Genomic DNA, 26,177 nt, shown 5'->3' on the forward strand with positions numbered 1-26,177 from the left:
CAATGAACGAACGGTAAATATGACGGAGATTCGATTTTATATTATAATAATTATATATAAAAGTTTAAATATTTATATATGCATATATACTATATATATATATATACTATATACTATATACTTATGTATATATATATATATATATATATATATATATATAAAGCAGGGTTTTTTTAATAAAATTTTTAGATTAAAATTTTTAATATAAGCGACAGTACAAGAAATTTAATTATCTAACATATAATTATATATATATATAAATAGTTTAATCATATAATAGTTCAGCTAAATATATATATATATATATATATATATATATATATATATAATATAGCTAATTACTATATACTATATATACACGTATATTCTTATGAAATATCATATTTGTCGATGATCATGCATGGAACAATGTCGATCTCTTCCTACAAAAGAGAAGCATAGCCAGTAAAGATATCTTCATTTGGTTCTTTTTTATTTCTTCTTTTTTAAACACACCAAATATAACGTCTTACGAATCGTACAAATCCATATAAGGACCGGCTTTCGACATACTCCAATGCATTCTCGCCTTTAAGTGCATTTGATCGAAGGAACATCAAGAAGAGACACACACATATATATATATATCATAATGATGATATGTGACACTATTTGCACATAAAAAATCACGAACGGATAATCATGTGGTATGAAAAGAATGAGAAAAAAATAATAAAAAAAAGAAATGAAACAAAACGAAGAAAAAGAAAATTTAAAAGAAAGAAGAAGATAGAAACGAAAAAAAAATAGAGCAATGGAAGAAAGAAAAAGAAAACGATTTCGATCCCATAAACATATACAACACACACACATACACATACAACAGAGTAATCGTATGTGTACATTGAACTATGTCATTACAACTTACACACACATAATATATATACATATATATATATATACATACACACGTATATGTAAATATATATATATATATAGATTATAAGATACTCAAATATCGGGCATTCGACGAGGATCGAAGACCGTTTAAGAAAGGCTACTCTCACTGCAAGGAGGGTTGAGGGGGTTAGGTGGAAATAGCGGACAGAGAAGAGAGAGAGAGAGAGTGAGAGACAGAGAGAGAGAGAGTTAGTAGAAGGAAGGATGGAAGGGAGGGATACTTGAGCGAGGTGCTCGTTTAATTACCGATGTTCGTTTTGCGTGGGCCTTGCCTTGAGTTGCACCGGTGCAGACTTGAATCCCGGTCCGCCCACCCGCATCCGCCGCACTGGCCTACGTGGAAAGGTGCAACGTCGTATATATGTATATATGATGTATGTATATATGTATGCATGTATGTATATATGTATGTATGTACATTGCATATATATATATATATATGTATATGTATGTATAAATGTATAAATGACGTTGTCTTTAATATACATATACATACATACTTATTTATATATATTTTATATATATATATATATATATATGCATGTAATATCCGTATGTATATGTATATGTATAGATATGATACATACGTATAATATTTTATATATATATATATATATATATATAAATAATATAATAGTAATATTATATAGTATAATATAGTAAATATTAACTAGTATTATATAACATTATACCTTAAGCGTTAAATGTCGACACTTCTCCCCTATCCCTCTTACACATCCCACCATTTTCCAACAAAAGTCTTGGTAATTATCTACGAGATTTTTTACGACATCGTAGTTCCGCGTTATTTCTCTTCTTTTCTTTCTTTTTTCTTACTCGTTTGTTTCTTTTTCTACTTGTTTTTGTTTTTTTCTTTCCTACTTTTTACTTCTCTTTTAATTCACTTTTTCTTTTCGTTTCTCTTTTTTCCTTTTTTTATATGCTTTCCCTTTCTCTCTCTCTCTTTTTCGTTCTCTCTCTCTCTCTCTCTCTCTTTCGTTCTTTCTCTCTCTCTCTCTCTCTTTTTCGTTCTCTCTCTCTCTCTCTCGTTCTCTCTTTCTCTTTCGTTCTCTCTCTTTCTCTTTCGTTCTTTCTCTCTCTCTCTCTCTCTCTCTCTCTCTCTCTCTCACTTTTTCAATTATCATTTATTCTTTCTTTTTTTATCTTTCGCTCACTCTTTCTTTCTCTCTATCTATCCCTCTCTCTTCCCTCTCTCTCTCTGTTTGCAATATTACGACGTATTTTATTATTTCTTTCTATCTTATGGATTCGTCAGCATACACACGTACATACACGTATATACGAGGAGAAGAGTGCGGGCGATCTCATTGGTTTAGCGGTACGTAATCGAGGTTCGTGAACGTTACCAATGATCTCACAGAAGAAAGGATCGCATTGTCGTATAATAATCGTACGATTCGATTATTAATCGAAACGATACGATATACTTGTTAACCTGTTTTCACTACTGCTCCACATTCCTTATTTCTATAGCATAAGTACGCACGAGTGGTACGTTATTTTTTTTAAAAAAGGAAAGGAAAAAAAAAAAAGAAAAGAAAAAAAAGGAAAGGAATATAAAATAAAAAAGAAAAAAAGGAAAAGAAAGGAAAAAAAGGAGGGGAAAGAGAGAAAAGAAATGAAAGAAGTAAAAGTAAAAGAATGAAGTGATACGGTGTAAGAGGAGGAAGGGGAAGATGAGAAAAGCATGCCAAGAACGTTCACGATGTTCGATTCGATTCGTTGGGATGAGTCGAAGCGCGCGAACGAGTTACGTGCGTACATGCATACGTAGAAACATACGGTACGGTACGGTAAGTACGTCGAAAAGATGAAGAAAAAAAAAAAGAAAGAGAGAAAAAAACAAGAGAAAAAAAGAAAAAGAAAAGAGGTAAAAAAAAGTAGACGAAGAAAAGAAATTCATAAATAGAATAAGGTACAACGTACGTACATATATACGTATATATATACGTACATACGTATTTATATATATATATATATATATATATATATATATAATATATATATATATACATAGGAGTGCGATACAACAAGGAATCGAAGTTGTCTTCACTGTAGTTGGTTCCCTCAACGTTCGCGGCACTGCGCCGGGTCTAAAGAAAAATGTACGGTGTAGGTACGCGGCGGCGTATTGCCGAAGATAGCCGAGGACGCACGAATGTCAACGAACGAATGCTAACCAATCCCCTCCTCGCGATACTATTACGCTTGAGACGACAGTGCGCGCCTGAACGTCGTACGGTGCGTCTCGTTCTTTCGTTCGTTCATATGTATATATATATACATAGATATACATTTCTTCTTTCTGTTCCTTTCTTTTTCTTTTTTGAAATTTTATTTTATTTTCATCTCTCTCTCTCTATCTCTCTCTCTCTCTCTCTCTCTCTCTCTCGAATATTAAAATCGTCCGTCCATCCGTCCGTCCATCCGTCAGTCAGTCATTCGTTACTTGTGGTATTGTGTCAATTTTAGTTGAAATTCTGGACTGTTTTTTCTTTTTGTTTTTCTTTCTCTCGTTTATTTCTTTTCTCTTTCCCCACCCTTCATCCCTCCCTCCCTCCTCCTCATCCTCCTTTTCCTCCTTCTCCTCCCTTCTAACTGTGATTTAATAATCGCGTAGTATATGCGAACTCTCGTTCGCTCGCTCGCTCCTTCGCAAGTGAGAGAGAAAGAGAGAAAGAGAGAGAGAGAGAGAGAGAGAGAGAGAGAGAGAGAGAGAGAGAGAGAGAGAGATTGAAGAAAACATGAAAAATATACGTTTATTTTAAAATACAATTCCCGTTCAGTACCGATCTATTCGTCTTACGTTCCCTGATACGTCGTGAGGTTAAATAGAAACGTTAAAAAAACCAAAAAAAAAAAGAAAAAAAAAAGAAGGAGAAAGAAAGAAAGAGAAAAAAAGGAAAATACGGACGAACGAGAACACGATCGAAAAAAAAACTTACCGAACCGAACTCTATAACCAGCGATCGCGACGATTATTATATTCTTCGGGAAAGGACGTGGCGGCTGTGTGAGAAAGAGAGAGAGAGAGAGAGAGAGATGGACGGTGGAATATAGGGGGAGAGGGAGGGGGACTAACTGTGCATATGTAATATAAATATATGTGTGCGTTTGAGAAAAGAGAGATAAATTGTGTTGTGTGTTGTACTCTGCGATGAAGGAGAGGAACGCGTTACTGGATTGAAACTGCTGCCTTCGTCGTCCAAAAAAAAGAAAGAAAGAGAGAAAGAGTAAGAGAAAGAGTAAGAGAGAGAGAGAGAGAGAGAGAGAGAGAAAGAGAGAAGATCATCGCCATGGCGCCCCCAGACAGGCACAGATCGCCTCGCCCTGGCTCGGGTCTCAGCCTCTCCGTTCTTGGTGAGTCGTCTTCAGAGATTCTACAGTTTGGATCCTCTTCTTCGTCCCTAACCAGTCATCCCTCGCTTCTTACTCCTCATCCCTCAAGCTACTCACTCCTCGCTATTCACTCCTCGCTATTCACTCCTTCATTCTTTATTTTTTCAAATACGATTTTATTTGATCTTATTCATTCGAAAGGAATCGATAACGATTTGATTATTTCTTATTGCGTATATATATATATATATATATATATATATATATACGTATATATGTATATATATTTTTATATAATAAATGTGTATGTAATGTTTGATTATTATTTGTAAGTAATATATATATATATATATATATAGCGTTGACCTAAAAATGTTTCGAAAAAGAGTTAAAAATTTTGGAAATTATCTCTGAAATATTTTTTATTGTCTAAAAATATATATATATTAACATATATTATATATTAATGTTAAGTCGTCAATTAAAAATGATTTATAATATATAAATATAACACTTAATGAACGCTTAATGACAGTTAAAATTTCATTAAAAAAAAAAAAAAAAAAGGAAAATGATACATTACAATTATTTACTTGCATATAAAAGTTATTTATTCGTTTAACAAAAATATATTATATATTTAGTTTCAGTCATATGTCATAAATATAATTTATAATATATGAACATGACGCTTTATACTTAATGAAAGAGTAAAAATATATTTTCATTATCATTATTCATCCATTTTCCGTTTGTAGAAATCCATCATTGATATCGCTGATTAATATAAAAAAAAATATCGTAATATTTATCGTAATACTCGATCATACGAAGTTTAAATAAAAATTGTAAATATATAATATTACTTATCCACTTTGTAAACGAGAAAACACTTCGATTAATCCATATTCTAATCAAATATGAGATTTGATCGGTGATATAAATTAAACGATTGTCGTTAGATAAATTTATAGGTTATGTACGATATGTGTAGTTAAATGCATATATATATATATATATATATATATATATATATATATATATATATATATATATATATGACAATGTCAAGAAGATAGAGAAAATTTCTGAAATTATTACTTTTCTTTTGTTATTCATTTTTTTTTTTCATTTTTTTTTCCCCTAGACGTTCGTACATTCGATCGAATTAAAACTTCGATTTTTGTGTGCCCGTTTCTACTCTGAAAATTCCTTTTTCGTTTTTCTGCTATTTTTTTCTTCCTGGTTAAACCGTTAAAGGTTATTGTCGATGCCCGAAAAGAAGAAAAAAGAAAACAAAAAAAAAACAAAAGAAAAAAAAAAAAAAAAAGAGGAAAAAAACAAAAAGTAGGTCCTCCTCCTCCTTCTCTTTCCCCTTTTACTCCCCCTTCTCCCCTCGCCCCTCTACTTATTCTTCTTCTCCTCTTTCTCCAGTAAGTGAATATAAACTGTGTATGGACCGATTTAAACGCCTCAAGTGCATTACGTATAATTTATATCTAACGAAAACCGGTTTCGCGTTGCTTTATTTGTAAGACGGTACACTACGACGACGGCGACGATGTCGATGACGATGACGATGACGATGACGACAAAGGCGACGACAATGACGAGACCCGGTTACTTCCATCTTCTACTAAATTGTATTTGAAGTTTTTATATAAATTTTATAATATTGTTGTAATATTATTATATTATTATTTTATTTTACAATCGTATCTTTGATATATAGCAATTAATTAATTTTTACTTTTTTAATGGAGTATATATAAATATATATATATATATATATATATATATATACATATTTTTTTTTATACATATATATATAATTGTATGTGACTATTTATTAAACTGTTTCTAATACGAAATAATGATAAACTATATCAACTTAATAATAATTTAATAAAAATAATCAATTGCGTCAATTATTTTAAATATGATAATAAATATATAATAATAATAATAATAGTAATTATAATAATTATAATAATAATTAAATAAATTCATATTAAAGGTATCAAAGATTCGGAATTTTTTTTTTTCTTTTTGTAGGGATTTTATATTTATATACGGTACAACAAAAATATTTCTTGATGGATCAACAAGTTTTTTTTTTTTTTTTAATAATTTTAAAAAACTATTAATCTTTTTCGACAGTTTTCAGACTTATAGATGAGCTTTCTTATTTTACAAGTTGGTCTTGTAGTTTTAAAATCTGATAAAAAAAGAAATATGTATATATATATATATATATATATATATATATATATATATATAACACTGACTAAAAAAAGTTTCTAAAGAGAGTATTCGATTTTTATAATCACCTTTAAAATATTTTAATATCTAAATATAATCTATAATATATAAATATAACGCTTAATTAACACTTAATGAAAGGGTTAAAATTTCATTAAAAAAAAAAAAAAAAAAAAAAAAAAAAAAAAAAAACAATGATATAATTAAGTTATTTACTTATTTACTTGTATACAAAAGTTATTTACTCGTTTAACAAAAATAATCAAAAGACAAATATTAAAATATTCCACGAAATAATTTGAATATGTACATATTATTGCATATATATATATATATATATATATATATATATACATGTATATTGACAATTATTTAGAAAAACAAAAACCCAAAAAAAATAAAAAAATAAAAAAATAAAAAAATAAAAATAGAAATAAAAATAGTAATCAAAGATATTTCAAGCGGATAATTTTGTTTAATGAATTATCAAATATAATATACACACACACACATACACAAATTTTAAATTTCTTATGGAGATTATTTCATTGATATTAGAGAACGTAGTTATAAGGTTTCTAGCTCACGTTCTCCTTTATCTCGTAGGAAACTCGTTCGAAGTATCGTTCGAAGAATCGTTCGTGTTCGAATGATCGAAACGATTCAGACCGTTTGAATCGCGTGCCGTCGAACATTATCAGAGGTGCGATTGAGGAGAGGTCTCTACTTACTTCAAAACTTTCTCCGACAACACGGAGTCCTCAAATCCGTAGAACACTTTGATCATCCGCGTTCTCTTTATCCTGAATTCGTTAACCAAATAAAATGGACGATGAACTCTTTACTAATTTCTATTTTTCTTTCTTCTTTTCCTTTTTCTTTTTTTTTTTTTTTTTTTTTTTTTTTTTTTTCTTTTTTTTTTTCCTTTTGCTTCCTTTTACAAGATTCGTAATAATTAATATCGAAAAAGAATTAAAAACATATGAATCATGATTGTGAATGGACAAAATCAAATATAGAAGAGACGTTGATGTATAGACGTTGCAAAAGGATCGTTATTTTTATTTCTTTTTCTTTTTTTTTTTTCTTTTCTTTTTTTTGCAAATTTCATATAACAATTAATATCAGAAATAAATTGAAAATATTATTAAAATCATATTTTGCAAACATTTACTTACAACATTTCACTAATATCTTTTAAAACATCTTTAACGCGTCATTGTTTCGCCATTAAAAAGTCTGTTAAAACAATCCAACAAAAGGAGAAATAAAATAATTAAATAAAATTAATTTAAAGACGTAAAATGGACGACAAAGGAACATTATCTTAATATTAATTATTTAACGATAATCGTGATAAATAATAATCACAATAATAAGTTAAAAATATAACGTAACATGATATACATAATTATAATTAATTTTAACGCATAATTATGTTGTTTGTAATTGTATTGAGCGATTAACAAAAAAAAAAAAAAAAATTAAAATAAAAAAATAAAAGGAAAGCAAGAAAAAAGAAGAAAAAAAGAAAATGAAATTAAATGAAAGACATAACCTTTTTGATTTTTTATTTTTCGTGGACTATTCGATGAAAATTACTTTCTCCATTCTGAGTCACTCTAAAGATAATATATACGTACGTGCACACGTAAAGGATATATACTATATACATAAATAGATACGTACATATATGTATATGTATGTAACATCCAAACCACATTCGTCCGATTGTAAGATTGTAATAGGAGAACAATTGAATGCGGGAAATTTTTTTCTCCGTTTGAAATACGTTCTCTCGAACTAACATCTGACTTTTAACGAATATATATATATATATATATATATATATATATATATATATATATATATATACATAATACATATTACAAATATATATAATTCACATTAAACATTACTTCTCTAAGAAACGAAGTCTATAACTTTCAATTTGTTTGACCTAATTTTACTGCTAATATTTTCTTTTACTCATAATTGTAAGGCACATATTAACTCTATACAAATAAAGGGAGAGAGAGAGAGAGAGAGAGAGAGAGAGAGAGAGAGAGAGAAAAAGAGAGATAGAGAGAAATATTATATCTGTTATATAAGATTTGTTAAATATATATACCATTAATTAATTATAATATTAATTATATTATACATATATATATATTACATATATTATATCTTTTATATATATAACATATGATATGTATAATATATCTTATATATATAAGACATATTATTCATTTTATATGTTATATATATATATTATTTATTTATCACACATATATATATATGTATAATATTATTATATATATATGATATATATTATGTAAATTATATATATATATATATATCATTTATTTATTTCATATATTAGGTAGACCGGAAAGTAATGTCGTTTCTGCGCATGTAGATATTTGATTATGATTAAAAATAAAAACTTGTTAAAAATTTATTCGTTTGAATTTAATTTAAGAAAGCGACATTACTTTCCGGTTCACCTAATATATATATATATATATATATATATATATATATATATATATATAAAATTAAAAAATTATATATAATTAAAAATAGACTATATATGAATTTAGAAAATTCTCGAACGAATGTGTTCGTATTAAAACGGAAATTTAATAGAAAGAGAGATAAAAGAAGAAAGAGAAGGGGAATGAGAGAGATATGGGGGGGGTGGTGATGAGGGGAGAGACGAAAGAACAGAGGAATTAGGAAACCGAGGACGATACTCATCGGTTGGCACTATAAAGTGGAACGATATACTTCCGTTTTAAACTTTCTGTGGTATGAGACAGTGATCTGTGAAGGACTTATTTATTATTTTAAATGTGTGCGCGTATGAAAGATAGCGACGAGTTTATGTGTATGGTTGTAGGGTAGCCACCTGTTGCAACCAATCGCATGTCGATGATTGACGCTTACCTTTCAGACCGTAACGTAGTATATTTTACGAGTATTGTGATTACGTTTCCTGTGCTCGGTTCATTCATTTTTTATCTCTCTCTCTATCTATCTAACTATCCATCTCTCTCTCTCTCTCTCTCTTCCTCCCTCCCTCTATCTATCTATCTATTTATCTATCTATCTACCTGTCCATCTATATATGTATAGAAAGAGAGAGAGAGAGAGAGAGAGAGAGAGAGAGAGAGAGAGAGAGAGAGAGAGAGAGAGAGAGAGAGAGAGAGAGAGAGAGAGAGAGAGAGAGAGAGAGAGAGAGAGAGAGAGAGAGAGAGAGAGAGAGAGAGAGAGAGAGAGAGAGAGAGAGAGAGAGAGAGAGAGAGAGAGAGAGAGAGAGAGAGAGAGAAGACGGAGAGATTAATCTACTTAATAATTTTGAAGAAGTTTTTAAAATAATTTTTTTGATTAGAATTATTTTCGTATTCGTAAAAAGAAATTTAATAAATGATTTTTCTGGATTGATTAATTTTTCTTCTTTTTTCTTTCTTTTTTTTTTTTTTTTTTTTTTCTAAATTATAATTTCTCCGATAAGAACAAATCGATAGATAATACGAATAGAGCAGTTTTACTTTTCATGTAAAAAATTTTGTCGTATAAAAATTTAATAGATAATCCTCCTTGAAGCATTACTTTTTTCTTATTTTCTTTTTTTTTTTTTCTTTTTTTTTTTTTTTTATTTGTAATTCATAAGAAGAAATCGATGTATAATAATTCGTGAAGAAAAAAGTTCTACTTTTCGTATAATTTAACAATTGCGAAGAAATTTTTAGGATAATTTTTTTTTTTTTTTTCTAAAAAATTTCGTCCTCGTATAAAATTTAATACGTGATTGTCCTGGAAGGATTACTTTTTTTTTTCTTTTTTTATTTGTAATTCATAAGAAGAAATCGATGTATAATAATTAGTGAGGAACACAATTCTACTTTTCGTATAATTTAACAATTGCGAAGAAATTTTTAGGATAATTTTTTTTTTTTTTTTCTAAAAAATTTCGTCCTCGTATAAAATTTAATACGTGATTGTCCTGGAAGGATTACTTTTTTTTTTTTTTTTTTATTTGTAATTGATAAGAAGAAATCGATGTATAATAATTCGTGAAGAACAAAGTTCTACTTTTCGTATAATTTAACAATTGCGAAGAAATTTTTAGGATAATTTTTTTTTTTTTTTCTAAAAAATTTCGTCCTCGTATAAAATTTAATACGTGATTGTCCTGGAAGGATTACTTTTTTTTTTTTTTATTTGTAATTCATAAGAAGAAATCGATGTATAATAATTCGTGAAGAACAAAGTTCTACTTTTCGTATAATTTAACAATTGCGAAGAAATTTTTAGGATAATTTTTTTTTTTTTTTCTAAAAAATTTCGTCCTCGTATAAAATTTAATACGTGATTGTCCTGGAAGGATTACTTTTTTTTTTTTTTATTTGTAATTCATAAGAAGAAATCGATGTATAATAATTCGTGAGGAACAAAGTTCTACTTTTCGTGAGGAGACGCATCTTCGGGCAAACATCAGCAGCAACTTCAGACGAGGCCAACGGACTTGTTACTCTCCCGCGTGTATCGGCTATTAACTTGGTTGCAGGTTTCTCAGAATGGACGTACCAGACAAGACTGGTAGGACTGGTGGTCACTGTTCGACCCTCCCGTCCGTCTATTCTTACTCGCGTTACACACGCAACACACTTACGGAAACGTCGCTAACACATCCTTCTCACGAATCCTCGTGTCTTCTATGGAGTTAGGAGAGCAACTTCGGATAAACGAGCAGGTTTCCTTATTTGTCGTTTTAAACCCCTTTCTTTCCTCCCTCCCTCCCTCCCACCCTCTCTCCCTCCCATACTCCCTTAAAAACTATCGTACAAAAATCTAATCCAAACGTTGTTTCCAACGAAGTAAGTTATTTAATGGATTATTGTAAATAATGTTATAAAGAAGTATATTAAAAAATATAATGGTATATTTTTCTTCGTTTTGTTTCGTTTATACGAATTATAAATATTATCTATTAATAAAAATAAAAAAAAAAAATATATATATATATATATATATATATATATATATATATATATAGGAATTAAAAGAAATTATAGAAAGAAAATATAGAAATATAGAGATTTTTATAATGGAATATTATCAATTAAAATTGAAAATAATGTTGAACATTTTCCATCTTACTATATTTGTTTAATGGACAATTATAAATAATTCTAAAGAGAGATATTAAAGAATGAGCGGTGTATTTTTTTTCTTTTTCTTTCTTTTTTTATACAGATTAAATTTTTTTTTTCTTTCTTTTTTTTTCTTTTTTTTTTTTTTTTTTAGATACAGATTAAATATTATCCATTAAAAATAAATATAGAAATTCTTCCAAGCATATTATTAATACATTATTTAATAGATAATTATAACATTTGTGATTTTTATATAATGATTAAAATTATGATTGAATATATTAATTAATAAGATCAATTAATAATATTTGAATAAATGTGATATATTAAGAGCAACAAATATGACGTAAAAATTTTCAAATTAAATATTATCCGTGAAAAAACAAGTAGAGTAATTTTCCATGCAAATGGATAATTATAAATAATTCTAAAAGGGAGATATTAATAACAACAATAAAAAAACCGTGTATTATTTTTTTCTTTTATATAGATTAAATATTATCTATTAAAAAAAAAAAAAAAAAGAAAAAAAAATTATTTAATAGATAAATACAAATAACGTTAAAGAGAGATATGTTAACAATGTGGATGAGTAAAATGAACGACAATGTCGTTATCTTTAACAGGGAGAAAATATTATCCATTCGAAAACAAAAGAAAAAAAAAAGAAAAAAGAAAAAAAGAGAAGAAAGAAAAAATAACAAATAACATTGAATGAAATTGGTGAAATTCTTGACAATTATTACGTAATTCAAAAATAAGATATCATATTGATATAAAACACACACGATCACCCACGCGCTCACGCATAAACCCACACAAGCACACATCTCACGCTCGTATATCAAAATTACGAAATATCAAATTAACATGTGAAATAATATATAATGAATAAGAACAGGAAGAAGAAGAAGAAGAAGAAGAAAAAGAAAAAAGAAAAAAAAAAGAAAAAAAAAAAGGAAGAATCTAATTCGCAGACCCAATTCTTACGATATGAGTCGCTCGCATCAATTTCAGACTTGACAAGGTCAAGTGATAGAACGAACTTGTGATTCCAATAATCAATTGATCATCACTTGATCGTCATCGCCATCGTCATCGTCATCGTCATCGTTTTAACAATTAATCAATAGGATGTTAAACGTAATGGAGAAAAAAAAGAGAAAAAAGATAGGAAATATAAAAAGAGAACAAGAAGAAAAACGACGAAAGAAAAAAGAAGAAAAAAGAGAAAAGAAAAAAAAAAAGTAAAAGGAAAGAAAAACAGTTTCATGGCGTTAAAAACAGGGAAGATGGAATTAACGATAAGTTAAACCTCACGCGTATTTTCTTTACTTAGAATTGCACAATAAGTATACTGGAAGCAGTATCGTCTGGCAAAGTGAATTACAACAATGCGTTGAAATCTTTTACTATGCTTCGGGCATAGATTTCTAAGAGAGTTCGTAAGGTCGTTTTGTTCCCACAATAGAATAGGTTTATACCGTTGCTATAAACTTAGAACACAAACCTTACACCGGTTTTGTTCTTTTGGAAAAAAAAAAAAAAAAAAAAAAAAAAAAAGAAATGTATCACATTGGCGTATGAACTTAATTATTTCATAATTAACAACGATCGAGAAAAGATTTTCTTTTTCAAAGTTAATAAAGTAAATCGATGAACTGATTATTCGATATTTTTTTATTCTTATAAAAAGAAAAAAATAATAATAGTAATAATAAAAATAAAAAAATAATAATTATAATAATAATATTAATAATAATAATAATAATTTCTATCTATTCAAATATAAGCATTATTATAATCTCATGCGTGATTAAGCTGATTATATATTTATCTTGTCAGTGATGAAAAATTTATGTATTTTGAAAATTTTTTTTCCTCCGAAATAATTCGAAAAACTAATAATTTGACATTGTTAATTGATGTTTTGTTTTTATCAAAAAAAAAAAAAAAAAAAAAAAGTAACAATAATACCGTAATATACCGTATAATTAAGGAGATCATGTAATAAATAAATTATGATAATAATTCGACGTTGACACTCAATGTTTTTTGTTCGTACGTAAAAAAAAAAAAAAAAAAGAAAAAAAAAATTGTACGCGCGTTTTCTGGGCGGGAAAATTTATGTATTTTGAAAAGTTTTTTTTTCTTCATAACTTCTTATTCAAGGGAATAAAATAAATCGATAAATTTATAATATAACGTTGGTACTATGTTTAGTTAGTATAAAAAAAAAAAGGAAAGAAAAAAAAAAGGAAAAGAAAAAAAATTTTTTTCTACCAATTAGTACATAGACTCTGTAATCTGCTGTATAATTAATGTGATCACATATTTATCTTGTCAGCGTCGAAAAATTTACGTATTTTGAGAATCTCTTTCTCGGAATGGAAATAAAATAAATCGAAAAACTAATAATTCGATATTAATACTTCGATGTTTTATAAATTAAAAAGAGAGAGAGAAAAGAAAAAAGATGTTTTCCTACAAATTTACATGTAGATTCTGTAATCTGTTGCATAATTAAAATAATTAGATGTAAATCATGTAAGCGCCGAAAAAATGTATGTATTTTGAAAAATTTTTTTTTCATCGATCTCATAAAAATAACTCGAAGAACTAATAATATCACTTTGTTATTTGACATTTTAATCTTATAAAAAAAAGAAAAATATTGGAGGAAAAGAATTTCATCAATTTGACGAAAAAAAGAAACATTGCGTTTTGTTTATATAAAAATAAAAACAACAACAACAATTTGGAATTATGAGAAAAATTATTAAAAAGAAATAAAAAGAAAAAAAAAAGAAGAATAGAAAAATTCTAAAATACGTGAATTTTTTTATTTTTTATTTTTTTTATTTTTTTAAGAAATTACTTAACACTTTACAGAAGATTTGAAGAAAAAAAAAGAGGAGTGGGGGAAGAAAAAATATATAAGCACTCGAAATATTTCATTAATTTTATTGAATAAAATATTTAATAAATGTTCAATTACTTTTATTAGATAAAATATTCAATAAATATTTAATTAAATGTTGGATTATTGAATATATTTAATAAAATGTTTAATTAAATATCGTATTATTTAATATATTTAATTAAATATTTAATTAAATATTGTATCATTTAAAATATAACACAACTACTGAGAAATATTTAATTAATTTTATTAAATAAAAAAATTTAATAAATATTTAATTAATTTTATTAAATAAAAAAATTTAATAAATATTTAATTAATTTTATTAAATAAAAAAATTTAATAAATATTTAATTAAATATCGTATTATTGTAAATATGATATAAATATTAATAAATATTTAATTAATGTTATTAAATAAGATATTTCAGAAGTATTTAATTAAATATCGAATTATTTAAAACGTAATACAACTACTAAGAAATATTTTCTAATATCCGGGAAAAGGTACACGTTTCTCTCTCCCTCTCTCTCTCTCTTTCTCTCTCGCTCTCTCTCTCTCTCTCTCTTTCTCTCTTTCTCTCTCTTTTTCTCTATCGTGTTTTCTACGATTTCGAGGCACGTATCTTTTCGTCTTATCTGCAATGTGTTATCGTGTTACAGCAGCGAGCCGCGTGTTTTATCTTCTTTAGAAACGTACAGGTAAGCTTCGGTCCCTCTTTTTAGATAAACCAAGAAGGATAGACTTCGCTCGGTTAATCAGTCTAATCTATCGCGAACGTAGCTAATCCCATTAGAAGTTAGTACTAACTTTCTGTCCATCATACCAAAACGTATTACACATATATATTATATATACTTGTATATATATGTACGTATATACAACGAATATACGAAAATTTTCTCCTCTATCTATGAATACACTAAAATCTTATTAAGATAATGTCATTTTGAAAAGTAACAGATAAATGACCGAAAGTAAAATCTTCTTTAATGATTTTATTATATTACAAGATACAAATGGAAAGTATAAAATGTAGAATAATTTTGTTACTAATGTAATGAAAAAATAAAAATGAGGATAATAGAAAAAAATATATATATATATATTAATGTCCAATTAACGTACGCATTTTTTCTATTTATTATACTTTCTTTTTTTTTTTTTTTTTTTCTGATGTCGAAACAGAATCAGTCAATTTTTTCACATGATAGATCACTTGATGCATTGCGTATATTTGAAAAGTCGAAAAGAAAAAATTTATTTTTCAAAAATTGTTTTCTCTTTTTTTTCTTTTTTTTTTTTTTTAAATCCATTGTTTCTTTTTGTTTTTCATTTCTTCATAATCATTAAAAAAAATACAAAAATTTGGTTTTAAATGGATAATCGAACATTAATTTCGATCGTTAATAACTTTCGATTGAATAAAAAAAAATATTAAAAAATTGGCCTCGTTCGAAAGACTTTTTTTTTTTTTTTTAATGTACTTTAACTCTACGAGACATGAGAGAAGTTCTTTGAAATATGAAGAAAGAAAAAAAAATAAAAAAAAAAAAAAAGTTTATTTGAATTATTTAACATAAAATATTCCTTGAAATGAGAAAGATAAGAGAAAAAGAAAATAATAACGAGATGAGTTAAAATATATTCCCAGTGTGCGTAAAAAGTTATGCTTAAAAAAGAAAAAAAAAAAAAAAAAGAAAGGACAGTTTTTAACGCATCTAACTAATCTCAAATGATTTAAGACTTTCTCGGGTATATTTTTATATTTTTTTTTTCCTTCTTCATTTACATCTGACAATACGTTTGTTGAGATATTATTGTCGCTGTAAAAACGTGTATTATCTTGCTTTTTATTTTTATTTTTAGTTATTTATTTATTTATTTATTTATTTGTTTGTTTGTTTGTTTTTTTTTTCTTTTTTCAATTTTTAAAAATCTGTCTTTTTAAATATTCCTCGAAATGCTTAAACGCTGCCAAGCGCATTCAAAACACTTTTTGTTAATTAATAATATAAGTAATAATAGTTACAATTAATGATATAAAAGATTATCGTAACAATTGTTATTTTTTTCATGAGTATGCCTCAATCCCTGCTCCTCCCTCTCTACCTTCAACGTTTACACGTACACATACGTATATACGTAAACTTCGAAATCTGTAAAATTTTTGGGGTATGTCAAAGAAAAAAAAAAAGGAACCAAGTGTTCGGATATATTCCTTTAAAAAAAAAAAAAAAAAAAAAAAAAAAAAAAAAAAAAAAGTAATCTTTTGTTCCAAGAAATATTCATTCTTTTGACCGATTTATCCCTATGCTGTTGCATCCTTAAAACCTGCGACAAGATGAGAGAGAACGAGAGAAGAAGCCTTAGGCAAGTGTCTGCGGGCAAACTTTCTCTCACTCTCAACTACGAGCAACACTACCATCGAATACTTACATCTATCGGGTGTACCGTTTGAAATCGATCCGTTTAATCCGTTTTATCCTTCAACTGTAATCGACGAAAATACGAAATATTATTTATTCACTCGTCCAATTCGAATGGTTCTTTCTTTTTTTTTTTTTTTTTTTTTTTTTTCTTTTTTTTTTTTGTTATCATTTGAAAGTCACTCGAATCAAAGAAATTTTTTTTTTCTTTTTTATTTCCTTTTTTTTTCGTGTGTATATATAAATGTCATATTTTTCTTTTTCTTTTTTTTTTTTTTTCGAGGTCACCTATACCTTGTTTCTTCCTTTTCCTTTTTTTTTTTTTTGTGACGTATACGCGCGTACAGAAATTTTTTGATTATAAATATTTGTCAGTATTTTATTTAAATAGATATTAGATATTTTTAATCAACCTAAACGCAGCTTGGAAGCTTAATTATTTATACCGATAGGTATTGATATTTTATTATATATATTTATAAAAATGTTTGTAATATATTAATTATTTAATTTTTTAAAAATATATATAATATTTCTAATAAATTCAGACACTTAATTGTTTACAATAATATTTAAATATTTAAATATTTAAATATTTAAATATTTATAATAAACTTGAACTCAATCCTAAAAGCTTAGTTATTCATACTGATCATTCATATTTATCAATATTTTTTTACATATATGTATGTATATATATATATATATATATATATATATATGTACATATATATATATAAATGTTATTTATTCATGATTTTTTCCCATCATTCGTTTTTAAGGTCACCCAAGTCTCCTTTCTTTCTTCTTTATTTTTAGACGCGTATGCGCGCATACAAATTTTTTCCTATTGTTTATTATACCTCTACGAATGCATAATAATGTGTATGACTTTAAAACGATCGCGACCTTGGACTCCAAAATTTTTCAAAAATCAATACGAAGTATTTTAGATTTAATATCAACAGTAATCATAAATTATTCGTTTCCTTTGATTATATTTCTAACATTTGCGAGTTATATCTTTCAAAAAGGAAAAAAAAAAATTCATTTAAAGCTTGAACGTTCTTTAGAAAAAAAAAATCAATTTAAAAATCAAGAAAAAATAAACATTCGATATTCAAATAAGTAATACTGAATGATTTAACAATGAACGAATCCTTGAATATCTGAAAAAAAAAGAAAATAAAAAAGAAAATAGAACAACAGCAAAAATAAATGTCTTCGTATCATTGAAATCTGGTATCTCGCTTGGACGTATTTAAGTTTAACGTTAATTAAAAAAAAAATTTTACCATTTTAGTCCAAGGTCTATTTCAAGATTATAACTATTGTAAATGGATGAACGCAGCTATTGTTATGTTGGTCTGTAACGTATAACGGAAAAGAAGGAATAGTGTTTGTAAACGTCAAAGAGAAAAGAATAAAAGTAAAGATAATAAAGAAAAAAAAAAGAAAGAAAGAAAAAAAAATACAATAAAAATAAAAATACAAAAAAAATAAAATAGGTGTCCTTGAAAAAAAAAAAAAAAAAAAAGAAAAACGAAAACAAGAAAAAAATCGAACGTCAAAGTGTCGTTTATAAAAAAAAAAAAAAAAAAAAAAAAAAGAATTTCTTCTTCGTCCAATTCGTCTTTTAAAAACTATTTAAAATTATTTACGTAGGAAATTTTTTTTCTATCGCAAGATAAATGAGGAGATAATTTAAATGGCCTGTTTTAAACGAAACACCCTATATATGCATACATACATATGTAAATACGCACGCGCACACACACACACACACATATATATATATATATAACGTGAGTCGTTCTCCTTAAAGATTCGTTGATGATACTTAATCGTTGCCGTTTCGTGAATCATGAATGTGTATCATCGAATGGAAACATAGACCGGAAGTCAATTAAATGTAGACCTTGCAGGTGTTTTAACCCCACCTTTTATAAGCCCTCTTTCCAATTCTTTCTTTCGAAGCTCGAGACGAAAAAATATTTCAGACGAAAGTTATTTATTTCTATTTTTTTTCCCCCTCTTTTTTCTTTTCTTTCTTTTTTTTTCCTCTTTTTTTTTTCTTTTTTTCTTTTTTACCTAAAATATGCATGATATTAAAGAAAAGAAAAAAGAGATAAGAAAGATCGAAGTTGACCTTGAAACAATCTTGATAGATTCCATCGCGAATAGAAAAAAAAAAAAGAAAGCCTAATAAATGTCGTAATCATTTTTATCGCCTTGAAAATCGAATGGAAAATTTTTTTCTAGAATTAATTTTTTCCTTTAAAAGAAAATGTATTTTCTAGTTCTTTTTATTCTTTTTTTTTTTGCATTTCTTTTCTTTTCATTTCCTTTTCTTTTTCTTTTTTCTTTTTTTCTTTTTTCTTTTTTCTTTTTTCTTTTTATCGAAACAATAACACTATATCTCGGATATTATGTTATAATATAAATAAAAAAAAAAAAAAAAGAAAAGAAAAGAAAGAAAGAAATAAGAAAAATAAGAAAACATTAAAAATTTGCGTATTCATGTATACGGACTAATTAAATAATTTTAAATGAAAAATGAAGTGGAATGAATCGAATGAATAAATGATTAAAATAAATAAATAAATAAATACGTTGTAATAAGAAACAAAAATGACATTGAAATAAATTGAATTGGATATGAGACATTAAACTACGAAACGTATAAACGATAAAATGAAGGAATAAAATTAAAAGAAAAAAGAAAAAAATTAAAAAAGAAATTAAAAAAGAAAATGTGTACCTATACATACCCATTTATTATATATGTACATATGTACACCCATAAGAACTTAAATGCTTACGTGAGTTCAGTTATACGACGTGTTTATGTATAGCGTTATGTATAAAATTAACGACAACAGCAAATACGACCCATTCTAATCTATCCATCTATTTATCTGATTTCTCTCATAAATTTTTTTTCCTTTTTCTTTCGCTTTTTTTTTTTACTTATTTTTATTTATTTATCTATTCCTTTTTTTTTTTTTTTTTTTTTTTAATCACAACCTATCACTCAAGCAAGTGAAAGATTTACGTATAGATCGCAACCTTCTTTTCTATTATACGAAACATATCGTACTTTATTATAGTCATTGTAACCTTAGTCCTAGTTCTAGTTCTAATCCTATTCCTACTTGTAATTATATTCGTAATAACAATCATAATCCTAGTCCTAATTATAGTCCTAATTATAATCGTAATTCTAGTCCTAATTGTAATCCTAATCGCGTAATCCAAGTCGCGTAGTTATAGTCATGGTCGTAGTACTAGTCTTAATCATAGTCGTTGTCCTAGTCGTAATCGTGGTCGTATTCCTAATCCTAATCATGGTCGTGGTCGTAGTTCCTAGGTCCTAGATCCTAGGTCCTAATCTTAGTCTTGTTCATAGTCATAGTTATGGTCGTAGTCGTGGTTATAGTCTTCTTCATCGTTGTCGTTTCTCGAGCGATTCGAACGGTAACAGAATGTGTTCAGCTCGAGAGAGAGAGAGAGAGAGAGAGAGAGAGAGAGAGAGAGAGAGAGAGAGAGAGAGAGAGAGAGAGAAAGAGAGAGAGAGAGAGAGAGAGAGAGAAAGAGAGAGAGAGAGAGACAAAGACAGAGAGAGAGAGAGAGAGAGAGAGAGAGAGAGAGAGAAAGGAGAAAGAGAAAGAGAAAAAGGGGATGGAATGGGATGGAATGGGATGGAATGGAATGAGGGGTACGAGGGGAGAGTGGGAGAGTAGAGACGGATAGACCTTCCGTGGCCGATTTAACGAGCCTTCTTAACCTGGACCAACCGTTCAGAGAACTTCTTAGAAGTATTATACTTACTTATTCGCAACTAATACATTTACGATTTTAAAATAGAAAATTCTTCTTTTTACCCAATTTTTATTCGCGTCGTTACTTATTTTTTATTTTGCTCTTTAATGTATCTTTATTTATTTATTATTTCTTTTTATTTTTTTTTTTTTTTATTTATTTATTTTTTTCTTTTTTTTTTTATTTTCTTTATTTTTATTTTTTTTCTTTATCTCTTGCTTTTGATTTTTGTTTTTGGTTTTATTTTGGTTTTATTTTCGTTTTGGTTTTAGTTTTAGTTTTGGTTTTGGTTTTGGTTTTGGTTTTGGTTTTGGTTTTGGTTTTGGTTTTGGTTTTCGTTTTGGTTTTGGTTTTGGTTTTGGTTTTGGTTTTGGTTTTGGTTTTGGCTTTGGCTTTTTTCTTTACAAATCGTCATACCGTTGCTTTCTTTTTTTCTTTTCTTTTCTTTTCTTTTCTTTTTTTTTCTTTTTCTTTTTATTTTGTTTGATTTCTTTTTCACACGGATTGACATTATTGTCAGTAATTATTTTATAATTTCATAATCGTCAATTTTGTTTCTACTATTTCTTTTTCTTATGTAATATTAATAATATTGATCTATTAATTTTTTAATCCTGATTTCGATAATCACATTAATGTATTGCATTTTATATTCGCGAATAATCAATTTTGAATATTTTCGAAAGGTTATAAATTTTTTTCTTTTCTCTCATCTTTTTTTCTTTTCCTTATTTTTCTTTTCTTTTTTTTTTTTTTTTATAATTTCTTCTATCGCTTTTCTTTTCAATTAAATTAACAAAATTTGTCCACCAATCGATAAGTACATAAATAAAATTATGAGTAATTAAAAGTAAATTATCTGAAGTGGTTTAAAATAAAGACAATTAATTATTAACATTTCGAAACGTATCCAAATGTAATTAATTAAAAAATATCATTATCATCATCATCGTAATCATCGTCAAAAGATCGACAAAAAAATCCATTGAACTAATTTTTGTTTTGATGTAATCGCGAATTCTTGGAAAAGAGAAGAAGTGATAAAAAATATTCCCCCTTACGTCTAAATAAACCCCCAAGACTACCCCACCCCATCCCACCCCACTCCCACTCTTATTCATCGACTCGTTCTTTTCTCTCAATATAGTTTTCTTTCTCTGCTTTTTTTTTTTTTTTTTTTTTTGGTCTTTTCTTCTTTTAATTTCTTTTTCCTCTCAACAATCACTTTTTCTACGATCGAACTTTATAAAAACGATCATCGTATCAAACGAATAAATATGTACGTAGTATACGGAGTCAAACAATGCAAAGAAGGAGTTAAACTCGTCGCGCGAACATTCGATTCCTATGGTCTTTGTCCTGAAAGTCAGTGGAAAGTCAGTTTGTCGTGAGGACAAAAAGATGAGGGTAAAACAAAAAAAAAAAAAAAAAAGAAAAAAAAAGAAAATAGAGAAAGAAAAAAAAATGTATAAAAAGGGAAAAGAAAGAAAGAAAACGACAAAAAGGCTAGGAAAAAGGAAGAAAGAAAACGACAAAAAGTTTAGGAAAAAGAGAAACAGAGAGAAAGAGAGGGAGAGAGAGAGAGAGAGAGAGGCTAAGAGAAAGAGAGAGAGACTAAGAGAAAGAGAGAGAGACTAAGAGAGAGAGAGAGAGAGAGAGAGAGAGAGAGAGAGAGAGAGGCTAAGAGAAAGAGAGAGAGAGAGGCTAAGAGAAAGAGAGAGAGAGAGAATAAGAGAGAGAAAGAGAGGAGAGACAAGTTTAGCGCGGAAGCAAGACGTACTTACTTCCTTGGAGCTCTTTACGTCTTCGAGTGCGTTGACCTAGCTTACGGTAAGCCAGCCCCGAGTGGAATTGCACCTGCCTACCTGTGTGCACTTACCTTACCAGGATAGGAGGTCGTGAGACCCGAATTACCTACCTACCCCCACCCTTCCCTCTCCCTCCACTCCATTCCCCTATCTGTCTATCTTTCTCTCTTTCTCTCTTTCTCTCTCTCTCTCTCTCTCTCTCTCTCTCTCTCTCTCTGTCTGTCTCTTTTTTCCCTGACCCTTACACTTATAACTCGATTAATCCTTTTTCGAAAAAGTTTCAACAATATGACATCCCTAAGATTTTCTATCCTCGTCTATTTGATGTATTGTCTTCGTAATACGTAGGATTAAAAATTATCATAAATTTTTGAATGTTCTATCCTAGATGGAATGATTTTGAAAAATCTTTCGATCGAATTTTTGTTTCATCGTGAATCGCATTTATTATTATATTCTCATCGATATAGAAAAAGAACTATGAATTGGATAGGGTTGGAAGGAGAGGGGAAAGACGAGGGAAAGAAATAATAATAATAATAATAATAATAATAATAATAATAATAATAATAATAATAATAATACACGAAGATTTGATTATCTATGATCTAATTATATTACGTATTGATATTTTATTATTTTTATTTGTTGTTATTTAATATGTTATTTTATTTGTTATTTATATGTTATTTTATTTGTTATTTATATATTATTTGTTATTTAATATTTCTTTTTATAAGATTCATATATACATACTGACCATTTATTATACAAAATATTATAAATATTTGTCGGTATTTTATATAAATTGATATTAGACATTTTTAATAAGCTCATACGCAACTCGGACGGTTAATTATTTATATTGATATTACGTATTGATATTTTATTATAAATATTTATGAAAATATTTATCTATTAATTATTTATTTTTTTAAAATATATGCAATTATTTAAGTATTTTAATAAATGAATATATATATATATATAATAATTCGTTAGAATTTTATATAAATATATATAATATTTGTAATAAATCCGGACACAACCCTAAAACATTTGATTATTTATAATAACATTACGTATTAATATTTTATTACAAATATTTATCAAAATATTCATACATATATTGACTTATACAAAACAATAAATATTTTTTAGAACTTTGTATAAATATTTTAAATATTTAAATAATTTTATATAAATTTTATATAAATATTTTAAATATTTCAAATATATTATAATAAACTTAAATTCAATGATTTCCTGAGAACTTAATTATTCATACTGATCATTCATATTACTTATCGATATTTTATAATAAATATTGATAAAGAATATAAAATATACCAACAATATATATATATATATATATATATATATATATATATATACATTTGTTATAAATATTGATAAAAATATAAAATATATCGACAGTATATATACACACACACACAGACACACACAAACACACACTTCAAAATACTTATAATTAATTGATAGAAAATATCAATCGTAAAATAATAAAAATAAAATTCAATATATACACAAACTTATTCAATATATAATTATTAAATTATATATATATATATATTTATTAAATTTTATATATCACATACTATGTATATATTAAATTGTATATATCATATATTATATAGTATATATGTATATATATGTGTATATAGTATGTATATATTAAATATTATTAATTATAATATTTAATATGTACATACTATGTATATATTAAATCTTATATATCATATATTATATAGTATATTATATTGTATATATAATATATAATACATACCATATATATATATATATATGTATATGTATATATGGTAAAACGTCGTTCGTGCTGATAGAAAATAAGATCGTTCGGTTGAAGAAGTAGAAGTGGTAGGTAGAAGATAGGTAGGTAGGTAGGGTCGCGCGTGAGTTAACGAGGTCGAACGCATCACGGTGATCGGGGAGCTTGGTGTTGCAGAAGCAAAAGAGGATGCGGATAAGTCGCAAAGTCACGTTACACGTGGTGCTCACGTACATTACGTGAGTATAGGTAGGTAGGTAGGTAAGTACGTGAGGGTGATCGAGAGGAGGACAAGCGCACGCGAGCTCCCGTCGTGACCTCACTTTCTAGAATCCTTTAAGTACGAGGCGCCTCTCTTCGAGAACTTCGATTCGCGTAATCCAACTCCAGTTTCTCGATTATATCGATTATAACCAACGAACGATTTTAATGATTTCTTTTTTCTTTTTTTTTTTCTTCTTTTTTTTTTTTTCCTTCTTTTTTTTTTTCAAAACGTCCTATTTCGAAACTACAATCTTCCACTTAATTTTTTATCTGACTTGAGAAGAAGAAGAAGAAAAAAAAAAGAAGGAACACGCACACTTAAGAAAATTAAAAAGGAATTTTGGTAGAAAGGGAAGAAAGGAGAAAAAATGCAAAATTGCAAAATTGCAAAATTTCTTTTCTTTCTTTTTTTTTTTTTTTTTTTTCCTTTTTTTTCCTTTTTTTTCCTTTTTTTTTTTCCTTTTTTTTCTTTTTCCTTTCCTTTTCCTTCTTTTTTTTTTCACTTAATATACCTACAGGGTGGTCCTCGTAACGGTAAATGTGATTTTTGAGATACTTACGATAATTTGACCAAATAAAAAAATAAGTCACAATTGGTTACACTTTCTTTTCATTTTTCTTTTGCTTTTTTTCGATAAAAAAAAAAAAAAAGCATGGACTAATCATTTTTTTTTTCTTTTTTTTATGAAACTTTAAAGAAACGCTATGGTTCCATTTTTTAAAAAGAAGTCGGGATGCCCATTCCTTTAAAAAAAAAAAACCCTCCGAAGAAAATTGTTCGGCCAATTATTGCTATTATTATTACTATTATTATTGTTATTATTGTTGCTGTTGTTATTATTATTATTATTATTATTATTATTATTATTATTATTATTATTATTATTGTTGTTGTTGTAATTTATAGACAGTTGGAAAGTGTTGAAATTTTGTTCGTGAATGTTTTCTTTTTTTCTTTTTTTCTTTTTTTGTCAAATTATCTTAAGTGGCTCAAAAATCATGGTTACCGTTAGGAGGGCCACCATATATACTTATATATATGAAACATATATATATATATATATATATATATATATATATATATAAATATATAGAGGAAGGAGCTGAACAAAATGGCCGCTTTAAGCTTCATTGTTCATTCTGAGATAAAGTATTAAAATTTGTGAAAATCGAAAATCGTTAATTGTACATCGAAATGAGATAAACTAAATTCGATGTCTGATAAGCGATAAGTGAAGATTTATCATGCGTTGAATTTGTTCATCGTTTTTGTATGTCTATGATTTTCATAGAGAAATTTTTCTTTTTATTATATACAAAAATCCCATTTTTTTTTCTTTTTTACAAAAATTTAAGATCATTTCTTAATTTTATACTAATATTTATAATTTTTC

The 26,177-nt window shown here is 26.9% G+C and overlaps 1 protein-coding gene across 4 annotated transcripts in view; it reads left to right on the forward strand.

The window, feature by feature from the left end:
* Nucleotides 1–26,177, forward strand: part of rols (zinc-RING finger and ankyrin repeat domain-containing protein rolling pebbles) — a 72,161-nt gene that overhangs the window by 30,492 nt on the left and 15,492 nt on the right. The window contains exons 1-2 of one of the 4 annotated variants that reach the window (XM_035879129.2): nucleotides 3,187–3,230; nucleotides 3,747–4,320. The exons of 2 other annotated variants lie outside the window; for them this stretch is intronic. In XM_035879129.2, the coding sequence (XP_035735022.2) occupies nucleotides 4,257–4,320 (64 nt within the window). In that variant the 5' untranslated portion in view covers nucleotides 3,187–3,230; nucleotides 3,747–4,256. Of the gene's footprint in view, nucleotides 1–3,186; nucleotides 4,321–26,177 lie in introns of those variants that run through there. One more of the 4 variants, XM_035879128.2, reaches the window with a different exon arrangement.

Source organism: Vespa mandarinia, chromosome 20, assembly GCF_050613455.1.
Source record: "Vespa mandarinia isolate Hongniang chromosome 20, ASM5061345v1, whole genome shotgun sequence".
Taxonomy (NCBI): Eukaryota; Metazoa; Arthropoda; class Insecta; order Hymenoptera; family Vespidae; genus Vespa; species Vespa mandarinia.